The 18304-nt window shown below is 47.2% G+C and overlaps 1 protein-coding gene and 1 non-coding gene across 2 annotated transcripts; both read left to right on the forward strand.

Annotated features, from left to right (window-relative positions):
- Positions 1 to 4607: 4607 nt before the first annotated feature.
- Positions 4608 to 18034, forward strand: OSER1 (oxidative stress responsive serine rich 1). The gene is made up of 3 exons (XM_056844103.1): positions 4608 to 4700; positions 15525 to 15635; positions 17352 to 18034. Exons 1-3 carry the CDS (start codon positions 4639 to 4641, stop codon positions 18028 to 18030), a joined length of 852 nt encoding a protein of 283 aa, XP_056700081.1. The 5' UTR covers positions 4608 to 4638; the 3' UTR covers positions 18031 to 18034.
- On the forward strand, positions 5977 to 6048 carry TRNAA-GGC (transfer RNA alanine (anticodon GGC)). Its single transcript has one exon. It is a non-coding gene; the product is annotated as a tRNA-Ala (tRNA).
- Positions 18035 to 18304: the final 270 nt, after the last annotated feature.

The following is an 18304-nucleotide window of genomic DNA, read 5'->3' on the forward strand; positions in this document are numbered from 1 at the left end:
GGGCCTCCAATGATGACCAGAGTGGACAGGTAGGTCCATATGGGAGAAGATAGTCCTTAAGGTATGCTGGTCCCAAGCCATGTAGGGCTTTAAACCTCAATGTAAGCACCTTGAATTGGGCCCATAAGCAAATTGGTAGCCAGTGTAGATGAAGCGAGGTTAGAGTGATAATGTTCCCTATGACCCATTCCAGTCAGCATTCTAGCTGCATAATTCTGTATTAAATGTAGCTTCCAGACAATCTTCAAAGGCAGCCCCACATAGAGCATATTGTGGTAATCTACTTTAGATGTACCAGGACAAGCAGCACAGTGGCAACATCTTTCCTGCCCAAGAAGGGCCAAAGCTGTTGAAAGGCACCCCTGGCTGCCGCTGCCACCTATTTATCAAACAGGAGGCCAAGGTTCAGGAGCACCCCTAAGCTATGAACCTGTGTTTTCTTTTTCTTTTTTCGGGGGAGTGCAACCTCATCTAGAACAAAAGATATCTCATATCCTGGGTCAAACCTTCCCCCACTAGAAGCGTTTCCATTTTGTTGGGATTAAGTTTCAGTTTGTTAGCCCTCGTCCACTCCAAAACTGCTTGCCGGCACCTATTCATAGTTTCCTCAGCCTCCGTGTGATCAGCGAAAAGTGCAGAAAGAGCTGTGCGTCTTTCATATATTTGTGGCAACTCAGTCCAGATATCTAGATGACCTCTCCCAGCAGCTTTACATAGAAGTTGAAAAACCTGATGGACAAGATAAAATTATGCAGGACCCCGTAGCCAGAGGCCAAGGTGCAGAGCAGCAGTCTTCCAGCACCACCTTCATGGTAGGTCCAAGACTACCACAGAAAGTGCCTCCCAGTCCAAACCCAAAAAGGTGGTCTAGAAAGATACCATGATTTGATGGTATCAAAAGCTGCAGAGAGGTCCAGGAGAGTTAACAGGGTTATATTTCCCCTGTCCTTCTCCAGGTGCAGATCATCCACCAGGGTGACAAAGGCCATTCCAGTCCCATAATCAGGCCTGTAACCAGATTCGAACAAATCCAAAATCGGCTTCATTCAAGAACAGCTGACGTTGACCAGTCAGCACTTGTTCCAGCCCCTTGCTCAAGAATGGTACGTTTGAGATTGGATGGCAGTTATTCAGCTCTTGTGGGTTTAGAGCAGTAGAAGAAGAGTTGGTTTTTATATGCTGACTTTCTCTACCTCCTAAGGGAGAATCAAACTGGCTTACAATCACCTTCCCTTCCCCACAACAGACACCCTATGAGGTAGGTGGAGCTGAGAGAGCTCTAACAGAGCTGTGACTAGTCCTAGGCCACCCAGCTGGCTTCATGTGGAGGAGTGGGGATCAAACCAGGTTCTCCAGATTAAAGTCCACTGCTCCAAACCACCGCTCTTAACCACTACACCACACTGGCTCTAGGTTTCTATCAGAGTGAATGCACCCCACCTGCTTTAAGGCAGGTCGACCACCTCTCTCAGGGAGACATTTATTGTCTCCTGGACCCAGTCCGCCAGCCCCCTAGCAGATTTAAGCAAGCAGGTGGTGCATCTCATATTTCCCAAAATTCTGCCCACATTTTCATACTGTACAAGCTGAAAGGTATCCCACACAACTGGACAAACTGGCACTCTGGGACTGTCTCATCCTGTCAATGTTAATGTAGAGTCCAGGTTCAGAGAGGATGTAAGAGATTTTATTTGGAACGGGCTTAGCAAAATAACTGCAGTGGTCCACAGGGCAGTCTTCCTCCTGTATGCTTGAACCCAATAGGTCCCTGATCCACCTAGCAGGGTTCTGCAGATGTACACTGTAGAATACCTCATAAGATAAAAAGACAAAGTCCACATCTTAAAATTTACTGTGGACAGAGAACAGGCCACACAGGGAACAAGCCACCCAAAACTATAAATTAGGAGCTGTTATAAATGGAAGACCGGTAAGGATGGGAGGGGATCTTATTCATTTCGTACATCTTTCTCTGCACTATCTCTGCTTTTTGTTTTGTCCTCTCCTTGGCATTCCCTGCAGCAACTTCTTTTTCCCCCTTCTGTCCTTTCTCTCTCCTTCCCCTCTTACTTTCTGCTGTTTTCAGTCTATCACACACACACACTAAGTCAAGGAAACTGGTTGCCTAGCAACCCCCAAAATGGTCTACAAGATCTCCCAATGTAATTTTGTGAAATCTTTATTGGCGTTCTTTTCTTGGAGCTGTGGATTCTGATCTGGAGAACCGGGTTTGATTCCCCACTCCTCCACATGAGCGGCGGAGGCTAATCTGGTGAACTGGATGTGTTTCCCCACTCCTACACATGAAGCCTGCTGGGTGACCTTGGGCTAGTCACAGCTCTCTCTCAGCCCCACCTACCTCACAGAGTGTCTGTTGTGGGGAGGGGAAGGTAAGGTGATTGTAAGCCGGTTTGATTCTTCCTTCAGTGGTAGAGAAAGCCGGCATATAAAAACCAACTCTTCTTCTTCTTAACTTACACACAAGATTTCTGTGACATAGAGGGTATTGATTTAAGTTTCTACTTCAAACTTGGGACTTCCCCGGGTTTGTCCCTAGCCCCACTGTTTTTGTTTTTAATTTGCACTTTTGGGGTTATAGAATTGGGGTTATAGATAGTAACAGTTTACAACAACAAAGAGACTTTGCGAGGGCAGTATTGGGTTTATGTATTTGGAAAATGTATATACCACCTCTCCAGAGACCTGTTCAAGGTGGGCTTAGGTAAGTATCAAAGCATTGGTGATTGGCTTAAGTGACACTTGTTGGCATTTATTTGTTTGTGAAAAGTTGTTCCTTTGAAATACTGACCCTTCAGCAGCTAGGGAAGACATTCATTTTGAATAGATAGTGCGGGGCATTTGTAAAAGGATAGTGTAAAAAATCTTCAAAAGCATAAAGCTGGCATGGGGAGAAATCTGACTTAAATTTCCTCACCTGTTGGCTTCAGCAGAATAACTCTTGGTGGAAAGTAAAATGTAAATATAGCTGGTCATGATGCAACTTTGTTACTATTTGCTATGGCTGTATAATGCTTAGTAGTGGTGAGGAACCTGAATCCTAAAATCTCACCAGATTTGCCCAAGAGGCCTCAAAATAACTTTGAAGGAAACATATATGACTGTACTGCTTGGATTAAATTCTGGTGTTAAAAGGAGTTGAATACAATAGCTGCAAGGATGTAATTTGGTTAACATAAGCTTTAGACCTGCCACCTCTTCTAAAAAAGAAGAGTTGGTTTTTATATGCCGACTTACTCTTCCACTTAAGGGAGAATCAAACCGGTTTACAGTCCCCTTCCCCTTCCCACAACAGACACCCTGTGAGGTGGGTGAGGCTGAGAGAATGTGTTTAGCCCAAGGTCACCCAGCTGGCTTCGTGTGTAGGAGTGGGGAAACAAATCCAGTTCACCCGATTAGCCTCCGCCACTCATGTGGAGGAGTGGGGAATCAAACCCCGTTCTCCTGCTTAGAGTCCATCGCTCCAAACCACCGCTACTATCATAGAACATCACAGTCCTTCGTAGTTCTTGTGTGATGTTATAAACAAATCCTCTGTGAAGAGGTGCTCTATATTTGCGTCATGAAAGGTAAGATTAATTAAAGTAGCCTGCCTCCCAAGTTTTTGGATTGTGAATTCAATATTAATTTTCTATGAAGGCAGGGCCGTTCTCATGTACCTGCTGTCATCCATTTGCTTGATAGGTGAGTAGCACAGGAAGCCGTTGTAGGCGCTGCTTCTTTTTGGGTTTTCCTCGTTGCCTGATTCAACACCTGGTGTGTATATCAAGCACATTGTGACACATCGATCCTTCTAGATGTGTCATAATGACATCCAACAAGCAAGGCAAGGAAGAAACCTACCTGATTAAATCATGCCAGAGCCAGCGAACATCACCTGAAGAGGAGCAGAGAGGGAGTTGCGTCCAAGTGAGCGCTTTTCTAGCAGTTTTTCTGCTTTCTCTTTTCCTTGTCAATTTGAGCCCTAAAGGCTCCTAAAATCTCTGATTTCCTTTTTGGAGTACAATTCAGCTTAGGAAGGTCAAAATAGCTGACGGGCGGGGCTGGCAGTGACCGGTTTGAATGCCGGCTGGCATGGGTGAAAGAATTCTTTTGCCGCTCGCTCTCTCCCCCGCCCGACAGCTGATGGGCGAAGAAGAGAGTGAGCGGCAAAAGAGGCCGGTGGCCCTGGCTATCCGGCATTCAAACCGGTCGCCGCTGGCCCTGCCTGTCAGCTGTCAGGTGGGGTGGGCGGCGACTGGTTTGAACGCCAGACACTGGCCAGCCAGGGCAACACCCCCATGTATAAGACGACCCCCCTTTTTTATAAACCAAAAATTAAGAAATCAATATTGATTTCTTAATTTTGGGTTCAAAAAAATGTCTCGTCTTGTAATCCTTCGTATAGCTTCATTCTCTCCAAAAGAAGCAGAACTGCTTATTATGTAGTTTGAAGGTTCCACACAGAATTGCTATTTACTCCTTTTCATTACATATCCAGGTAATGTTTCACTTTAGGTCGCTTTCACTAGTGAAATGTAGAATGAATTCATACCTAATCATTTGCTCCATTTTATGCTCATGTGCTTATTTTCTCTCTTCAGCCTGCAGAGAAAAAGAGCAGTGGATTCTGCTCCAGCCATGTTGGAGATTGAGGAGAACCTGCAAGCAGCTTTCAAAAAGCTAAGAGTTGATGCAGAAGGGTAAGCAACAATGCAGTGAAATTTTGCACTTTTGTGTATTTTTTTTTTTTTAACTGCGCAGTTTTGAACCTGGAGAGAGCCCGCGTGGTATAGTGGTTAAGATGTCAGACTAGGACCTGGGAAACCCAGGTTCAAATCTCCACTCGCGCCATGGAAGCTCACTGGGTGACCTTGGGCCAGTCGCACACTTTCAGCCCTGACCCTGGCTAGTATCTGGATGGGAGACCTTCAAGGAATACCAGGGGCGTGACGCGGAGGCAGGCAATGGCAAACCACCTCCCACCGTCTCTTACCTTGAACACCCTATGGGGTTGCCATTAAGTCAGATAAGGCAATCAACTCTAAAGCATTTTGAATGTAAAAATGTAAATGTGATTTGGCATGATGGCTGAATTGAAGGTTGAGGAAATAACTGCAGATGTATGAGTTCTTCCATCTAGAAATATGCATGCTTCTGAGAGACTAGTGAAGTCTAAATTTTCAGCCGTTGTATTTCATGCACCTCCAAGTTAGTCACTTTTATTCTTCAGGTGTCCGTCAGAGGTTGCCCTCTGGCACTAAACTGCTAAATGAGTGAGTTACATGTAATCAAGTTACTTCTGATTTATGGCAACCTTATGAATTAATGGCCCTGACTTGGATGGCCCAGGCTGGCCTGATCTCGTCAGATCTCAGAAGCTAAGCAGGGTCAGCCCTGGTTAGTATTTGGATGGGAGACCAGCAAGGAATACTAGGGTTGCTGTGCAGAGGAAGGCACTGGCAAACCACCTCTGTTAGTCCCTTGCCATGAAACCCCAAAAGGGGTCGCCATAAGTCGGCTGCGACTTGACGGCACTTTACACACACACACACACACACACACACACACACACACACACACACACACACACAAATGAATTAATGACCTTCAAGACATCCTATCATTAACGGCCTTGCTTAGGCCTTCCAAACTGCTACGTAGCATTCCAGTTGGATCTTGCATAACTAAGTTTAGCTCATGCTGTTTTCCCCTTAACCATAAACTGTCTCATTTGTCTTAGAATGGAACACTTCTGCTTCGTTGGCTCATGCCATCCTAGATTGGCCCTGGCTCGTTATTGACAGCAGTCAGTTGGTTTGGTCTTGATTTTGGTCCTGACTGGATCAAGCCAGGGGTTTCTTTTGTATCCTGTCTGTCCGTGGTCTTTTCAGGTGCCTGAGAGCAAGCACTAGCACAGGATGGTGTTGATTATGATTTTCAGTCACTTGCTGGAGGTGCTTTTACTACTGTTGGGATGGGGATGTGGCTCAGTGGTAGAGCGTCTGCTTGGCATGCAGAAGGTCCCAGGTTCAATCCCCGGCATCTCCAGCTTAACAAAAAAAGGACCAGGTGGTAGGTGATGCGGAAGACCACTACCTGAGACTCTGGAGAGCCGCTTCCAGTCTGAGTAGATGATATTGACGTTGATGGGCCGACGGTCTGTAAGGCAGCTTCATGTGTGTTCATGTATTAATTATAGTCATTCTTTAACCGCTAGAGAACTGACTATTCATTAAGGGTTAGCAAATTTCCTGGGAGACGGGGGGCCTAGTTTTGGGCAAGGCATTGGTGATTACTAGTAAAACAGCCCACATTAATGTGATATGTGCCGACAGAACAGCATAAAATAGGAAGCGTTATTGACTTGTTGAATAGTTCCCCCCCATGCTGTCCTACCGTGATTTTATAAGGTTCAGATAAACCTTTCAAAATAAACTTGTCTGTCCAGAAACTACTCTTCCATAGTCTAATGAGTGTGTTAGGCCACACACAGTGCTAAGCAGGCCTATTCAACTTCACCATTGCCCTCCATTAACTGAGGATATACACTAGAGTAGACTCCACAGTTGTGCTTCCTGGAGGCAGTAGGAGCGACTGGGCAAGCTACATTTATTTAGTTATTGAAACTTGTATCCCGGCCGAGCCCCGTGGCACAGAGCGATAAGCTGTAGTACTGCAGTCAAAAACTCTGCTCTTGACCTGAGTTCAATCCCAACGGAAGTCAGTTTCAGGTAGCCGGCTTGAGGATGACTCAGCCTTCCGAGGCCGGTAAAATGAGCACCCAACTTGCTGGGGGTAAAGTGTAGATGACTGGGGAAGGCACTGGCAAACCACCTCACAAACAAAGTCTGCCTAGTAAATTTCGGGATGTGACATCACCCCATGGGTCAGTGATGACCCGGTGCTTGGACAGGGGGCTACCTTTACCTTTATCCCGGCCGAAGCCGGGCTCAGAGTGGCTAACATGGCAAAGAAGCATGTCCACTACTTGCTCATTGAGGATCCCTCCTTCCGTGGAGCTCCGAGGTTTCTGCAATCACAGATTTAAACCTTGCAAACCCACAGCAGGGCCAAAAAAACATTCCAGCTGTTGGACAAACAGCAACTCGAGGCTGTGTCATAAATTCATTACAAGTCTCATTCCCTTGTTCACAATAATGACTCAGCCCTCCCACTCCATTATGCTGTGTCATGCTTCCTATGAAGTTTCTGTAGCTGTTACCCTTCATGTTTTATTCCTTATAGCCCTCCTATTGCTATAAAAAAGACAATAATGCTAGGAACAGTTGAAGGCAGTAGGCAAAGAGGACGACCCTAACGTGAGATGAGTTGACTCAATAAAGGAAGCCACGGCCCTCATTTTGCAAGACCTGAGCAAGGTTGTTAATGATATGATGTTTTGGAGGTCATTAATTCATAGGGTCGCCATAAGTCAGACGTGACTTGACAGCACATAAAACACAGTGCTATGAAGAACATGGGAGAGAAAACAAAAAAAATCAACAAAGATGAATAGAAAATAGCAGAGAAAACCAAAACATCAACAGGGATGAATGTGAAGCTTGTTTTTTTTTTAAGATATAAAACGCATCATGTTTTTACAGTAATTCTACAAATAGTCTGTTCAACAACATTAGAACAGGTGAAGCACATACATTGCTTTATTTAAATTTGTTTTGCATCTCTAATCGATATCCCTTGAGGCTGCCCTTAGAATCTTGAAGCAGTGATCTTACATTAGATACAATTCCCTGTCAGTTTTCTGTTTAGGAAAAGTGTAAGATTGCTATTCTTGAGAAACAATCTGAAAGCCCACAAGGAATTGGGGTGGAGGGGAGGGAAATAAATGATTTTGTAGTATCACTGTACCTAAATCTCCCTTTCCATAATTCCATAAGTTCTCAGGACTTCCAATTTCCCCATCTTCTTTGGTCCCCCCCTTTTAAAATGCTCAACTGTTCTCAGTGTTCTGTGTCTCCTGGAGCTTGCTCAGATTTTATTAAGACATTTTTCTTTTTCTTTTTTCTTCTGTTTACAAAGTCATCTTTCTGTGTACTTAAGAAGCTCCTCAAAATGTAGAAACCTCTGCCTTGCCTGTAAGGGTTCAGGTTTTGCTGCTTTAATAATAACGGGGCCAGCTTCCTCATTAGATGTTATGATGACAGACTTTGCCCATACAAATAAGTCCAGTATTGACAGGAAATCTTCCTCCTCTGCCTAACATCCTTTAATTATTGGTACATTCTTTAGCTTTTGTCTCTTAATAGTTCCTGTATTTATACGTTTTTACTGTCCAGTTTCACCAGCTCACTTGCAAATCTTAACTGTATTACTTCCTCAGACAGCGTGGTGTAGTGGTTAAGAGCGGTGGTTTGGAGTGGTGGACTCTGATCTGGAGAACCGGGTTTGATTCTGTTAGCCAAATTGCACGCTACAATTCCCCACTCTTCACATGAGCAGCGGAAGCTAATCTGGTGAACTGCATTTGTTTCCCCACTCCTACACATGAAGCCAGCTGGGTGACCTTGGGCTAGCCACAGCTCTCTCGGCCCCACCTACCTCACAGGGTGACTGTTGTGGAGAGGGGAAGGGAAGGTGACTAAACCGGTTTGATTCTTCCTTAAGTGGTAGAGAAAGCTGGCATATAAAAACCAGCTCTTCTCGGTTCTGGGTGGAAGGGCATCTTGATTCGCGGGTATTACCATCACGTGCCCAGGGAGGCAGGACCAAATACTTTTTCTTCAGCTTCCTGTCTCCCTGGGTGGGAAACCCAGTTTCCGTCCTGCCTTGTGTAGGGTGGCAGCGTTTCCCTTGAGCTCCGTATCGAGAGGAAATTTTTCCTACTCTGTGTGTTTTTTCCTTCTCCCTTCTTACAAAGCCTACCTTTTGCCTTTTCCCCCCCCTCCTGCCGAACTTGGACGCGGTCGCGTCTACTCTTTTCCCTCAGACCTTTACCCCTCCCTCGCTTCTCCTCCTGTTTCTTCTTCGCCCGTCGGGCAAGATGGCGGACGGCAGGAGGGACTCGGACTCGGATCTTTTATCCGAGGGAGATCAGGACCCGGCCCTCGTTGTATCAACAGGGCGGAGGCGTAAAGATCTCTCCGGCGGCCGGGCCGGGGCCGCGCTGCGCCCAACTCCGAAGGGGCGGCCGCTGCGAAAAGGGCGCGCTCAGAGGAGCCGCTCCAAAATGGCGCCAAAACCGGCGAGGCGCGCGATCGGGCGCAAACCGCGGGCCTGGCCCCGGGGAACCCGGCTATGGAAGGCACTTCTACCGACTTCGTTCCTCAAAAGGGGGGTAATGTATGCAGCGAAGAGCCTGAGGCTCCGGTTTCTAGAAGGGAAATGTTGAATTTTTTTAATGGGGTCCTAGATAGGCAAGCCCAAATGATGACAGCATTTAGGGATTCCATGGCCCCATTGCTTCAGGGTGCTGGCCTTCCCCAGCCTCGGTCTACCAGTATTCAAGGGGGAGGGGTACAGGAGAGTCAACCAAGCTCCCAATGGCGCACTAAAGCAGCCCTAAAATCACAGCCTATTGCCCACTACCAGGCTTCCGAAGACTTCCAGTCTGTAGTCTCCGATCCTGAATCTAGAGAGGAAGGAGAATTCGAATCTGATGAGGACTCACCAGTCCTCCTAGAGGAACAGCACCCCCGTCTATTCTCAGCAGAGGATTTCCAGGCCCTGCTAAATAAAGCCTTAGTCGCTCTGGACCTAAATGAGGACCCAGACCCTGCTTCAGACCCCAAACCAAAGACAAAAAAGAAGGGCACTAGGGAGTTCTTCCCCAGTACCAAACCTCGAGTATGGGAGATCCCTTTCCCTGAATTCTTTGAGACTCAGGTCCAGACAGAATTTGATAAGCCGCTTGCAAACAGGCAGTTTCCTGCGCACATTAAAAAGCTGTACACCATGGTGCCACAGGCCATGACTCTGTTCCAGCTTCCACTCATAGATGCCCCAGTGGCAGCAGTCCATTCCCCAGATTTACCCGCTGAGGACGGGATGGGAAGCATTAGAGACCCCATTGATAGGAAAGCTGAAATCCTATCCAAAAAGGTACATGAGGCTTCCACCCTGGCTATTCAGGCCTCGGCGGCAACTTCAATCATGGCAAGGGCTTCTATCGTCTGGCTTAGAAAGATCATTCAATTATACACCGGGGACAATCGTAAGCTTACTGAGGGGCTCAATAGGCTTCTCAAGGCATCGGCCTTTATGGCGGACGCATCTTTGGATGCCATGTCTTTTGCTGCCAGGGCCACTTCTTCCAACGTTGCCATCAGTAGGGCACTTTGGATTCGCCCCTGGCAGAACGCGATAAAGAACAAGACATTAACTATGTCTTACCCCTATACGGGGGAGGGGGGAACTCTTCGGGGAAAGACTAGAAAAAATTCTAGTCGAGAATAAGGATAAGAAAAAGGTACTCCCCAAGTCTTACAAAAGAGATGGGCGGTCCTCTTCTTCCTTCCCCAATTTTAGATCTTCTCACACACTGACTCCCTTTCGCACAGACCAAAGGAGAGGGACTTGGGGCAACAACAGCAATTACAGGGGTTCATCTCGCAGGGGGGGCGGAAAATTTTTTCGTCCCCCCCAGGGACATCAGCAGTTCTCCAACCCCAAGGGAGACAAGTTCCCCAAGACCCCAAAACAGTGACACCAACTCCATGGAGATAGGGGGCAGGCTCTTACTATTCCACCAAGTGTGGGAAAGATCTTGCACAGACGTATGGGTGACCCAAGTCATTCAAGCGGGCTACCTCATAGACTTCACAAGTATCCCTCGGGACAAATTTATAAATTCCCCAAGATCCATACGAGCGGAAAAACACCAGAGAACAGTGGAGGCGATTTGTCACCTTCTACAAATCCGGGCGATAGAACCTGTTCCTCCAGACGAACAGGGAAGTGGGGTATATTCAATTTTCTTTACAGTCCCCAAGAAAAATGGGGACTGGAGAGCTATCTTGGACTTGAAACATCTAAACAGGAACGTTCGCTACAGAAAATTCCGCATGGAGACTCTCCGCTCCATTCTAGAAGCTCTTCAATTGGACTAGTACTCACTTCCCTGGATCTGAAGGAGGCATACCTCCACATCCCGATCCATCATTCACACCGTAGATTTCTCCAGTTCTGTTACAGTGGCCAACACTATCAGTTCAGGGCCCTCCCCTTCGGGCTGACCTCCCCCCCCCCCCGCGTCTTTTCCAAAATTTTGGTGACGCTGGTGGCGCTGCTTCGTCAGGAGGGGATTACGGTGTTCCCGTACCTCGATGACCTTCTAATCTGTTCGGAGTCCAGGGAACAGGCGATAGTTCACACCTCCAGGGTAATCCATGTCCTGACTTCACACGGCTTTCTGGTGAACTTAGAGAAAAGCCATCTAATTCCCTCACAAAGGTTAGAGCATCTGGGTGTTATCATTGACACACACAACTTAGTGATCCTACCCCAGGACAAGATAACCAAAATCCAGACTATGGTGAAAGCCACCATCGGCTCCACTCGGGGAAGGATCATGAACCTAGCCAAATTGTTAGGGAAGATGATAGCCTGTTTAACCTCGGTGCCATGGGCCAGATTTCATTCGAGGGATCTCCAACTGCTGCTTCGTCCATTCCAGGACCTCATTACGCAGAACAGAGACAGAACAATCCTCCTGCCGCTGCCCTTCCGGCAGTCATTAACCTGGTGGCTCAAAAACAACAACCTCAGCAGGGGTTTGCAGTTTGTAGTAGAAGATCAGATCCAGGTCTTCACAGACGCCAGCCTGGAGGGATGGGGGGCCACCTGACAGTCCCTGGTAGACCAGGGGACCTGGTCCCCAAAGGAAAGAAAGTTCCACATAAACAGGTTAGAGCTGAGGGCGATACGGTTAGCACTGATCCACTTCCAACACACAATTCGACACAAACATGTCTTGGTCCGAACGGACAACATATCGGCCAAGGCTTATGTCAACAAACAAGGGGGGTCGAGGTCTCCCAGCCTCCACAAGGAAGTAAAGATGATACTTCTTTGGGCAGAGTCAAATCTGTTATCTCTCTCCGCAGAACACATCAGCGGGGCTCTCAATTCGCAGGCCGACTGGCTGAGTCGTCAAGTCCTGGACGAGGGGGAATGGTCCCTCGACAAGTCCATCTTCAGTCTGATCCAAGAGAGGTTTGGCTGGCCCACAGTGGATCTGTTTGCCTCGGCGAGCAATCACCTCCTTCCCAGGTTTTTTACCCGATACTTTCATCGGGAAGCAGAGGACATGGATGCTCTGATGGCTCCCTGGCCACAGGAGTTACTGTTCGCGTTCCCTCCCATTCCCATCCTCCCGAGAGTAGTTCGGAAAATCAGGAAGGAGAAGGCCACGGTCATCCTCATAGCTCCTCTGAGGCCGAGGAGACCATGGTTTCCTTGCCTCCAAAGAATGTCTATTCAGCCCCCATGGGAGCTTCCAGCCATCCCAGAGCTACTCCATCAAGGTCCCCTGATCCACCAAGATCCTCAATGGCTGCGCTTAACCGCGTGGAAATTGAGCGGGGATTGCTCCTAGGGATGGGCTATTCTCCTGCAGTGGTAGACACAATGCTGGAAGCCAGAAAGCCTTCTACCAGGAGGATATATAATACCTCCTGGAAGGCTTTTGTACTTTGGTGCAAAAGAAAATCCATAGACCCTCTTTCCCCAGGGATTCCCAAAATACTGGAATTCCTCCAGGAGGGCCTGGTGCTAGACCTCTCGGCATCCACTTTGCGTAGACAAGTGGCGGCCTTGTCCACTGTTCTAACCGAAATTGACGGGTTTCCTCTGTCCCGGCACCCTCACATCATAACGTTCTTGAAAGGCGTGACTCAAACCAGGCCGCCTGTAGTACATCGTTTCCCCACCTGGCGCCTCAATGTGGTCCTTTCGGCGCTTACTAAACCACCCTTCGAACCAATCAAGGAAGTGTCTCTTAGAATTTTGAGGATGAAAACTATCTTTCTCACAGCCTTGACCTCGGCTCGACGAGTATCCAAGCTCAGGGCCCTCTCCTCTAGGGAAGGGTTCTGCGTATTTCACAGGGATAAGGTGGTGTTGAGAACGGATCCCACCTTTATTCCCAAAGTAAATTCCTTATTCCATAGGTCACAAGAAATACACTTACCTTCCTTTTGCCCTCATCCTGTACACCCCAAGGAAAAGGAATGGCACAAGCTAGACTTACGCAGACTGCTGAAGGTTTACCTGAGCCGCACTGCAGACATTAGGAAATCTGAAGCTCTATTCATCTCCCTTACCAACCCCAACAAGGGAGGGAAAATGTCCAATTCCGCCATCAGTGCGGCGGTCAAGCAGTGCATCGTGGAAGCCTATAGGGCCTCCAAAATACCCCCTCCCATGGGAATTACCGCGCACTCGGTCCGCAGTGCGGCCGCCTCGGCAGCCTTTAACAGGCAAGCCTCTCTGGAAGAAATATGTAGGGCGGCCACCTGGTCTTCAGCCTCTACATTTATCAAACATTACAAAATCGATTCCAGGGCCTCTGCTGAGGCTGCCTTTGGTAGGAGGGTTTTGCAGCAAGTCTTGGAATAATCCTGAGTCCCACCCGGGGCATAGCTCTTGGATATCCCGCGAATCAAGATGCCCTTCCACCCAGAACCGAGAACGGAGCCTTGTGTACTCACCGTGACGGCTCCTTCTGTTCTGGGTTGCAGGGCATCTTGCCCACCCTTCTCAGTTCCAAGACTCTCTTATTCCTTAGCATAGTATGCTGATACTGGGGACTCATAATAGTTCTGTTTTTTACATTAAGGTACTCCCTATGTCCGCCATCAGTTATGGCCTTTACTTGTTGTTCCTATTGTGTTAACCTTATCTTTCTTGTTTAAAGGAGCTCAACTTTTCGTTTAAGTGCAGTACTGCTGTTTGTCTTCTGTGCACTTACCTGTCTCCTTAGCTCGGCGAGTCCGTAAACTGGGTTTCCCGCCCAGGGAGACAGGAAGCTGAAGAAAAAGTATTTGGTCCTGCCTCCCTGGGCACGTGATGGTAATACCCGCGAATCAAGATGCCCTTCAACCCAGAACAGAAGGAGCCGTCACGGTGAGTACACAAGGCTCCGTTCTTCTTCATCATCTCCTCAGTTGCTACCCTTAATTGATGGAATGGAAGGATAGCAAAACTATATTTTTGAAGTCACTATATTAAAACTCTGAACATTTGCCCAGAAGTATTTAAATTCACCACATTCTGTAATCCAAGATTCTGGGATATTGTGGAATTTGGAGTGACCATTTCTAGAGCAGCACAAAGGGAATTGTTGTGTCTAATGTTTCGGTGTATTCCTGGATTAGTGTGTTTTTGAAAATGGTGCAAATTTGGGGGGTTAAGCTTCCATTACAGGTCTATATGGTGTAGTAGTTAAGAGCGGCGGACTTTAATCTGGAGAACCATGTCTAATTCCCCACTCCTATACATGAAACCTTCTGGGAGACCTTGGGCTAGTGATAGTTCACTCTGAACTCTCTCAGCCCCACCTACCTCACAAGGTGTCTGTTGTAGGGAGAGGAAGCCAGTTTGAGACTCCTTAAAGGTAGAGAAAAGTGGGGTATAAAAACCAATTTTTATTCTTCTTCTACATTAGTGTGAAAAATCCTTGTGAATGAATGTTCTGTGCAGGAACTGGAAATACACAGGGCTCTAGAAGAATCCATTTACTTTGAATTCATAGCTGTTTAAGTGTGGCACAGCAGTTAGCCGACTTGCTTCAGGAAAAATCTGTACTAAGCTTGCAAAGGTAGTTCCGCTTTGTAGGACACTTAAATAAGCCAAGGCGGAGTTTAACTATTTTGTGTGTGTTACCATCAAGTCTCTTCCGACTCATGGTGACCCTATGAATCAAAGTCCTCCAAAATGTCTTATCTTTGACAGCCTTGCTCAGATCTTGCAAACTGAGGGCTGTGGCTTCCTTTATTAAGTCCATCCATCCCTTGTTGGGTCTTCCTCTTTTCCTGCTGCCTTCCACTTTTCCTAGCATGATTGTCTTTTCCATTGACTCTTGTCTTCTCATAATGTGGCCAAAGTATGATCGCCTCAATTTAGTCATTTTAGCTTCTAGGTCAGTTCAGGCTTGATTTGATCTATAGCCCACTGATTTAGTGGGATTTTTTTGGCAATCCGCGGTATCCGTAACACTCTCCTCCAACACCACATTTCAAAGGACTCCACTTTCTTCCTATCAGCTTTCTTCATTGTCTAGCTTTCACACCCATACATAGTAATAGGGAATATGATGGCATGAATTAACTTACTCTTGGTGGCCAGTGACACATCCTTACACTTCAGAATCTTTTCTAGCTCCTACATGGCTGCCCTTCTCAGTCTCAATCTCCTTCTGATTTCTTGGCTGCAGTCTCCCTTTTGGTTGATGAAGGAGCCAAAATATAATAAATGTTTTTGGAAAACAAGGGCTCTCTAACCCTATTTCAGGTATTCTTGGTGGTGTTCCCCCCCCCAGAAGATGACTATTTTCCCCCTCCTTTTAGATCCACTGCTACTCTGTCTGTGAACGAGTCAACATCTCTGAGACCGCTTGGAAGAACTACAGATGAAACCAAACAGAAGAACACGAGTGCATCTAAAGAGAGCTGGCACTGGTAAGATGGGAGCCTGAGCCAGGCTAATGGAACTGCACCAGATGTGGAGTGTTCTGCCAAAGGCCTTTGGTCCTCTGGAGCGGCTTAAATAGTGACTGGTACCAATGCAGCTGATGCATGATCTTGTGCCTGAGAGGCAAGCTATTGCTATCTTGCATTCCAAGTGATTTTAGCCCCTCCCCTTTTTGTAAAGAGCTGCCCCTCGTGCTTCTATTGGCAAAAAGGTGCTGGAGTGGTGGCAGATCTTGGCTGCGCCACAGCATGTCACTGCTCCTTAGTGCCTCAGTAAAGGTGGAAGCAACAGGCCTATGCTGCTTTGTGAATAGGTCCCACTGGTGTTGGTGGGGGTACACCTGTCTACTTAATGCTAATGCAGGTAATGTAACTATCCCACCCTTTGGCACATTACAATCAGTACTGTATATTTAGAAGTGGGAGAGATGATCAGTTCCTGTGGAGGTTTTCTTGCTGTCCACACCACTGAGGGACCAGGAGGAGAATTAGGGTCATGCCAGTCCACCCCCGTTCATGGGAGGGGCTGTGGCTCAGTTTGAAGAGCATCTACTTGGCATGCAGAAGGTCCCAGGTTCAATCCCCAGCATCTCCAGTTAAAGGGACTAGGCGGGTGGATGATGTGAAAGACCTCTGCCTGAGACCCTGGAGAGCCGCTGCCGGTCTGAGTAGACAATACTGACTTTGATGGACCAAAGGTCTGATTCAGTATAAGGCAACTTCATGTGTTCATGTGCCATTGAAAAGTACAGTTTAATGCTTGCATAGAGGCCTTTGTGTGTAGAGCCTAATGTCTGTAGGACACTTCCGCTATAGCATAATCTTGCAGTGTCCAAGCTGCATGGACAGAAGCAGGTGCGCCGTTGGTAGGCTGACCTTCCAATTCCAGTTCCTCTGCCATGCTGTGATGTATTTTCTACTTTAAGTTCCTCATGATCCAGTCTATCATTTTCCTTTTGAAATAAGAAGGCGAGGGGAAGCAGGTTCTCAGTACAGTACCTCAAACCGTCCAAGGAAGTATAAAATGTGTTGCATGCATTAGTTCAGAAATACACAATATAATGCAGAGAACTTTAAAGCATCTCAATAAGACTCTAGATAATGAACACATTTCTAATCTTTGTGTGGGTGCACACATGCTCTCTAAAGGCTAACAAAATTTCTGGCAGGGTATGAGCTTTTGTGAGCCACAGCTCACTTCTTCAGATACCACATACAGTCTAGTAAAGGTAAAAGGTAAAGGTAGTGCCCTGTGCAAGCACTGGGTCATTACTGACCCATGGGGTGATGTTACATCACGACATTTACTAGCCAGACTGTGTTTACGGGGTGGTATGCCATAGTCTTCCCCAGTCGTTTACATTTTACCCCCAGCAAGCTGGGCATTCATTTTATCAGCCTAGGAAGGATGGAAGGCTGAGTCAACCTTGAGCCAGCTACCTGAGACTGACCTGTCAGAATCAAACTCCGGTCGTGAGCAAAGCTTGGACTGCAGTACTGCAGCTTACCAATCTGTGCCAGAAAGCTACTGTACGTACTCTAGTATAAGACCTTCATACTGTGGGAGGGGCAGCCTTTTTCCATTCAGTGCACGTTAAAGGAATGATGTTTTCTGAGCTATCAGAAAGTTGCCGGGGCACAGCACAGAGTGACTTAATGGGTCATCTGTGCAGACTGAACAACTAATTTTGCTTCACTTTGTAGTTGTTTGAGGAAGCCCTTGAGAGGAACTGCGAGAACACGGCGGCGGCGGTCCAAGTCCCCAATACTCCATCCTCCCAAGTTCATTCACTGCAGTACCCAGCCGCCTTCCTGCAGCCAGCCAGCGTCCAAGAATTCCACCAGCCCCTCCGAAAGTAGCCCCGGCCCCGACATGCCAGCTCCGAAGGAGTTCTCAACGAATGAACAAGCCAGTCATGTTCTCAGTGACACTGATCCCGGGCAGAACGGCGCTGAGCAATCTGAAGCATCTGCTGTAGAAATGCTGAAAAACAAACCTGAAGGTGGCGCTGTATCTCTTCCCACGGCCATTCTGAAAGCCACAGATCTTGCTGATTTCCAGTCTCTCTCTGAGCGAAGTAAAGGCAATCTCTGTGCATGCGCAGACGAGGCCTGCCAGTGTCAGCGATGGCAGGACATGAAAGTCTACACGTTTTCTGACCTCCAGAACTCTCTTCCATCAGCACCTGAAAGAACAATGCATGCACAGGACAGCTCCCAGGTTCTCCTTTCAAGAACTCCCTCCAGCTCTCTTAGGTCTTGTTCTGAGCAAGCCAGGGCTAATGTGGATGACGTGACTATTGAAGACCTTTCAGGGTACATGGAGTATTTCTTGTACATCCCTAAGAAAATGTCTCACATGGCAGAAATGATGTACACCTAACAACTGTGGGCTAATAATGCAGAAAGGGCTTTGGTATCTGCCCTTGGTCATGTTCCATCTGAGTCGCATTGGCTCTCTCTGCTCCTAATAAAGACTCCTCTGCATCGCATTCAGCCTGTTGGTTTTCCACGCTCGTTAATGGCCACAAAGCCAAAACCAGATGACTACAAAAGCTAGAAGCAAGATCAGGGCATGAGACTGCCATGTAGAGTGTATGTTTAATGAATGCGTAGCTTGGATAAATGACTAAAATGTTCAGAACATGCATTTATGG

Source organism: Euleptes europaea, chromosome 2, assembly GCF_029931775.1.
Source record: "Euleptes europaea isolate rEulEur1 chromosome 2, rEulEur1.hap1, whole genome shotgun sequence".
Taxonomy (NCBI): Eukaryota; Metazoa; Chordata; class Lepidosauria; order Squamata; family Sphaerodactylidae; genus Euleptes; species Euleptes europaea.

Coding starts and splice junctions, on each gene's coding strand:
- OSER1 (XM_056844103.1), top strand. CDS start 4,639: ATGTTGGAGATTGAGGAGAACCTGCAAGCAGCTTTCAAAAAGCTAAGA. Junction 4,701..15,524: donor CTAAGAGTTGATGCAGAAGG/GTAAGCAACAAT, acceptor CCCTCCTTTTAG/ATCCACTGCTACTCTGTCTG. Junction 15,636..17,351: donor TCTAAAGAGAGCTGGCACTG/GTAAGATGGGAG, acceptor TTCACTTTGTAG/TTGTTTGAGGAAGCCCTTGA.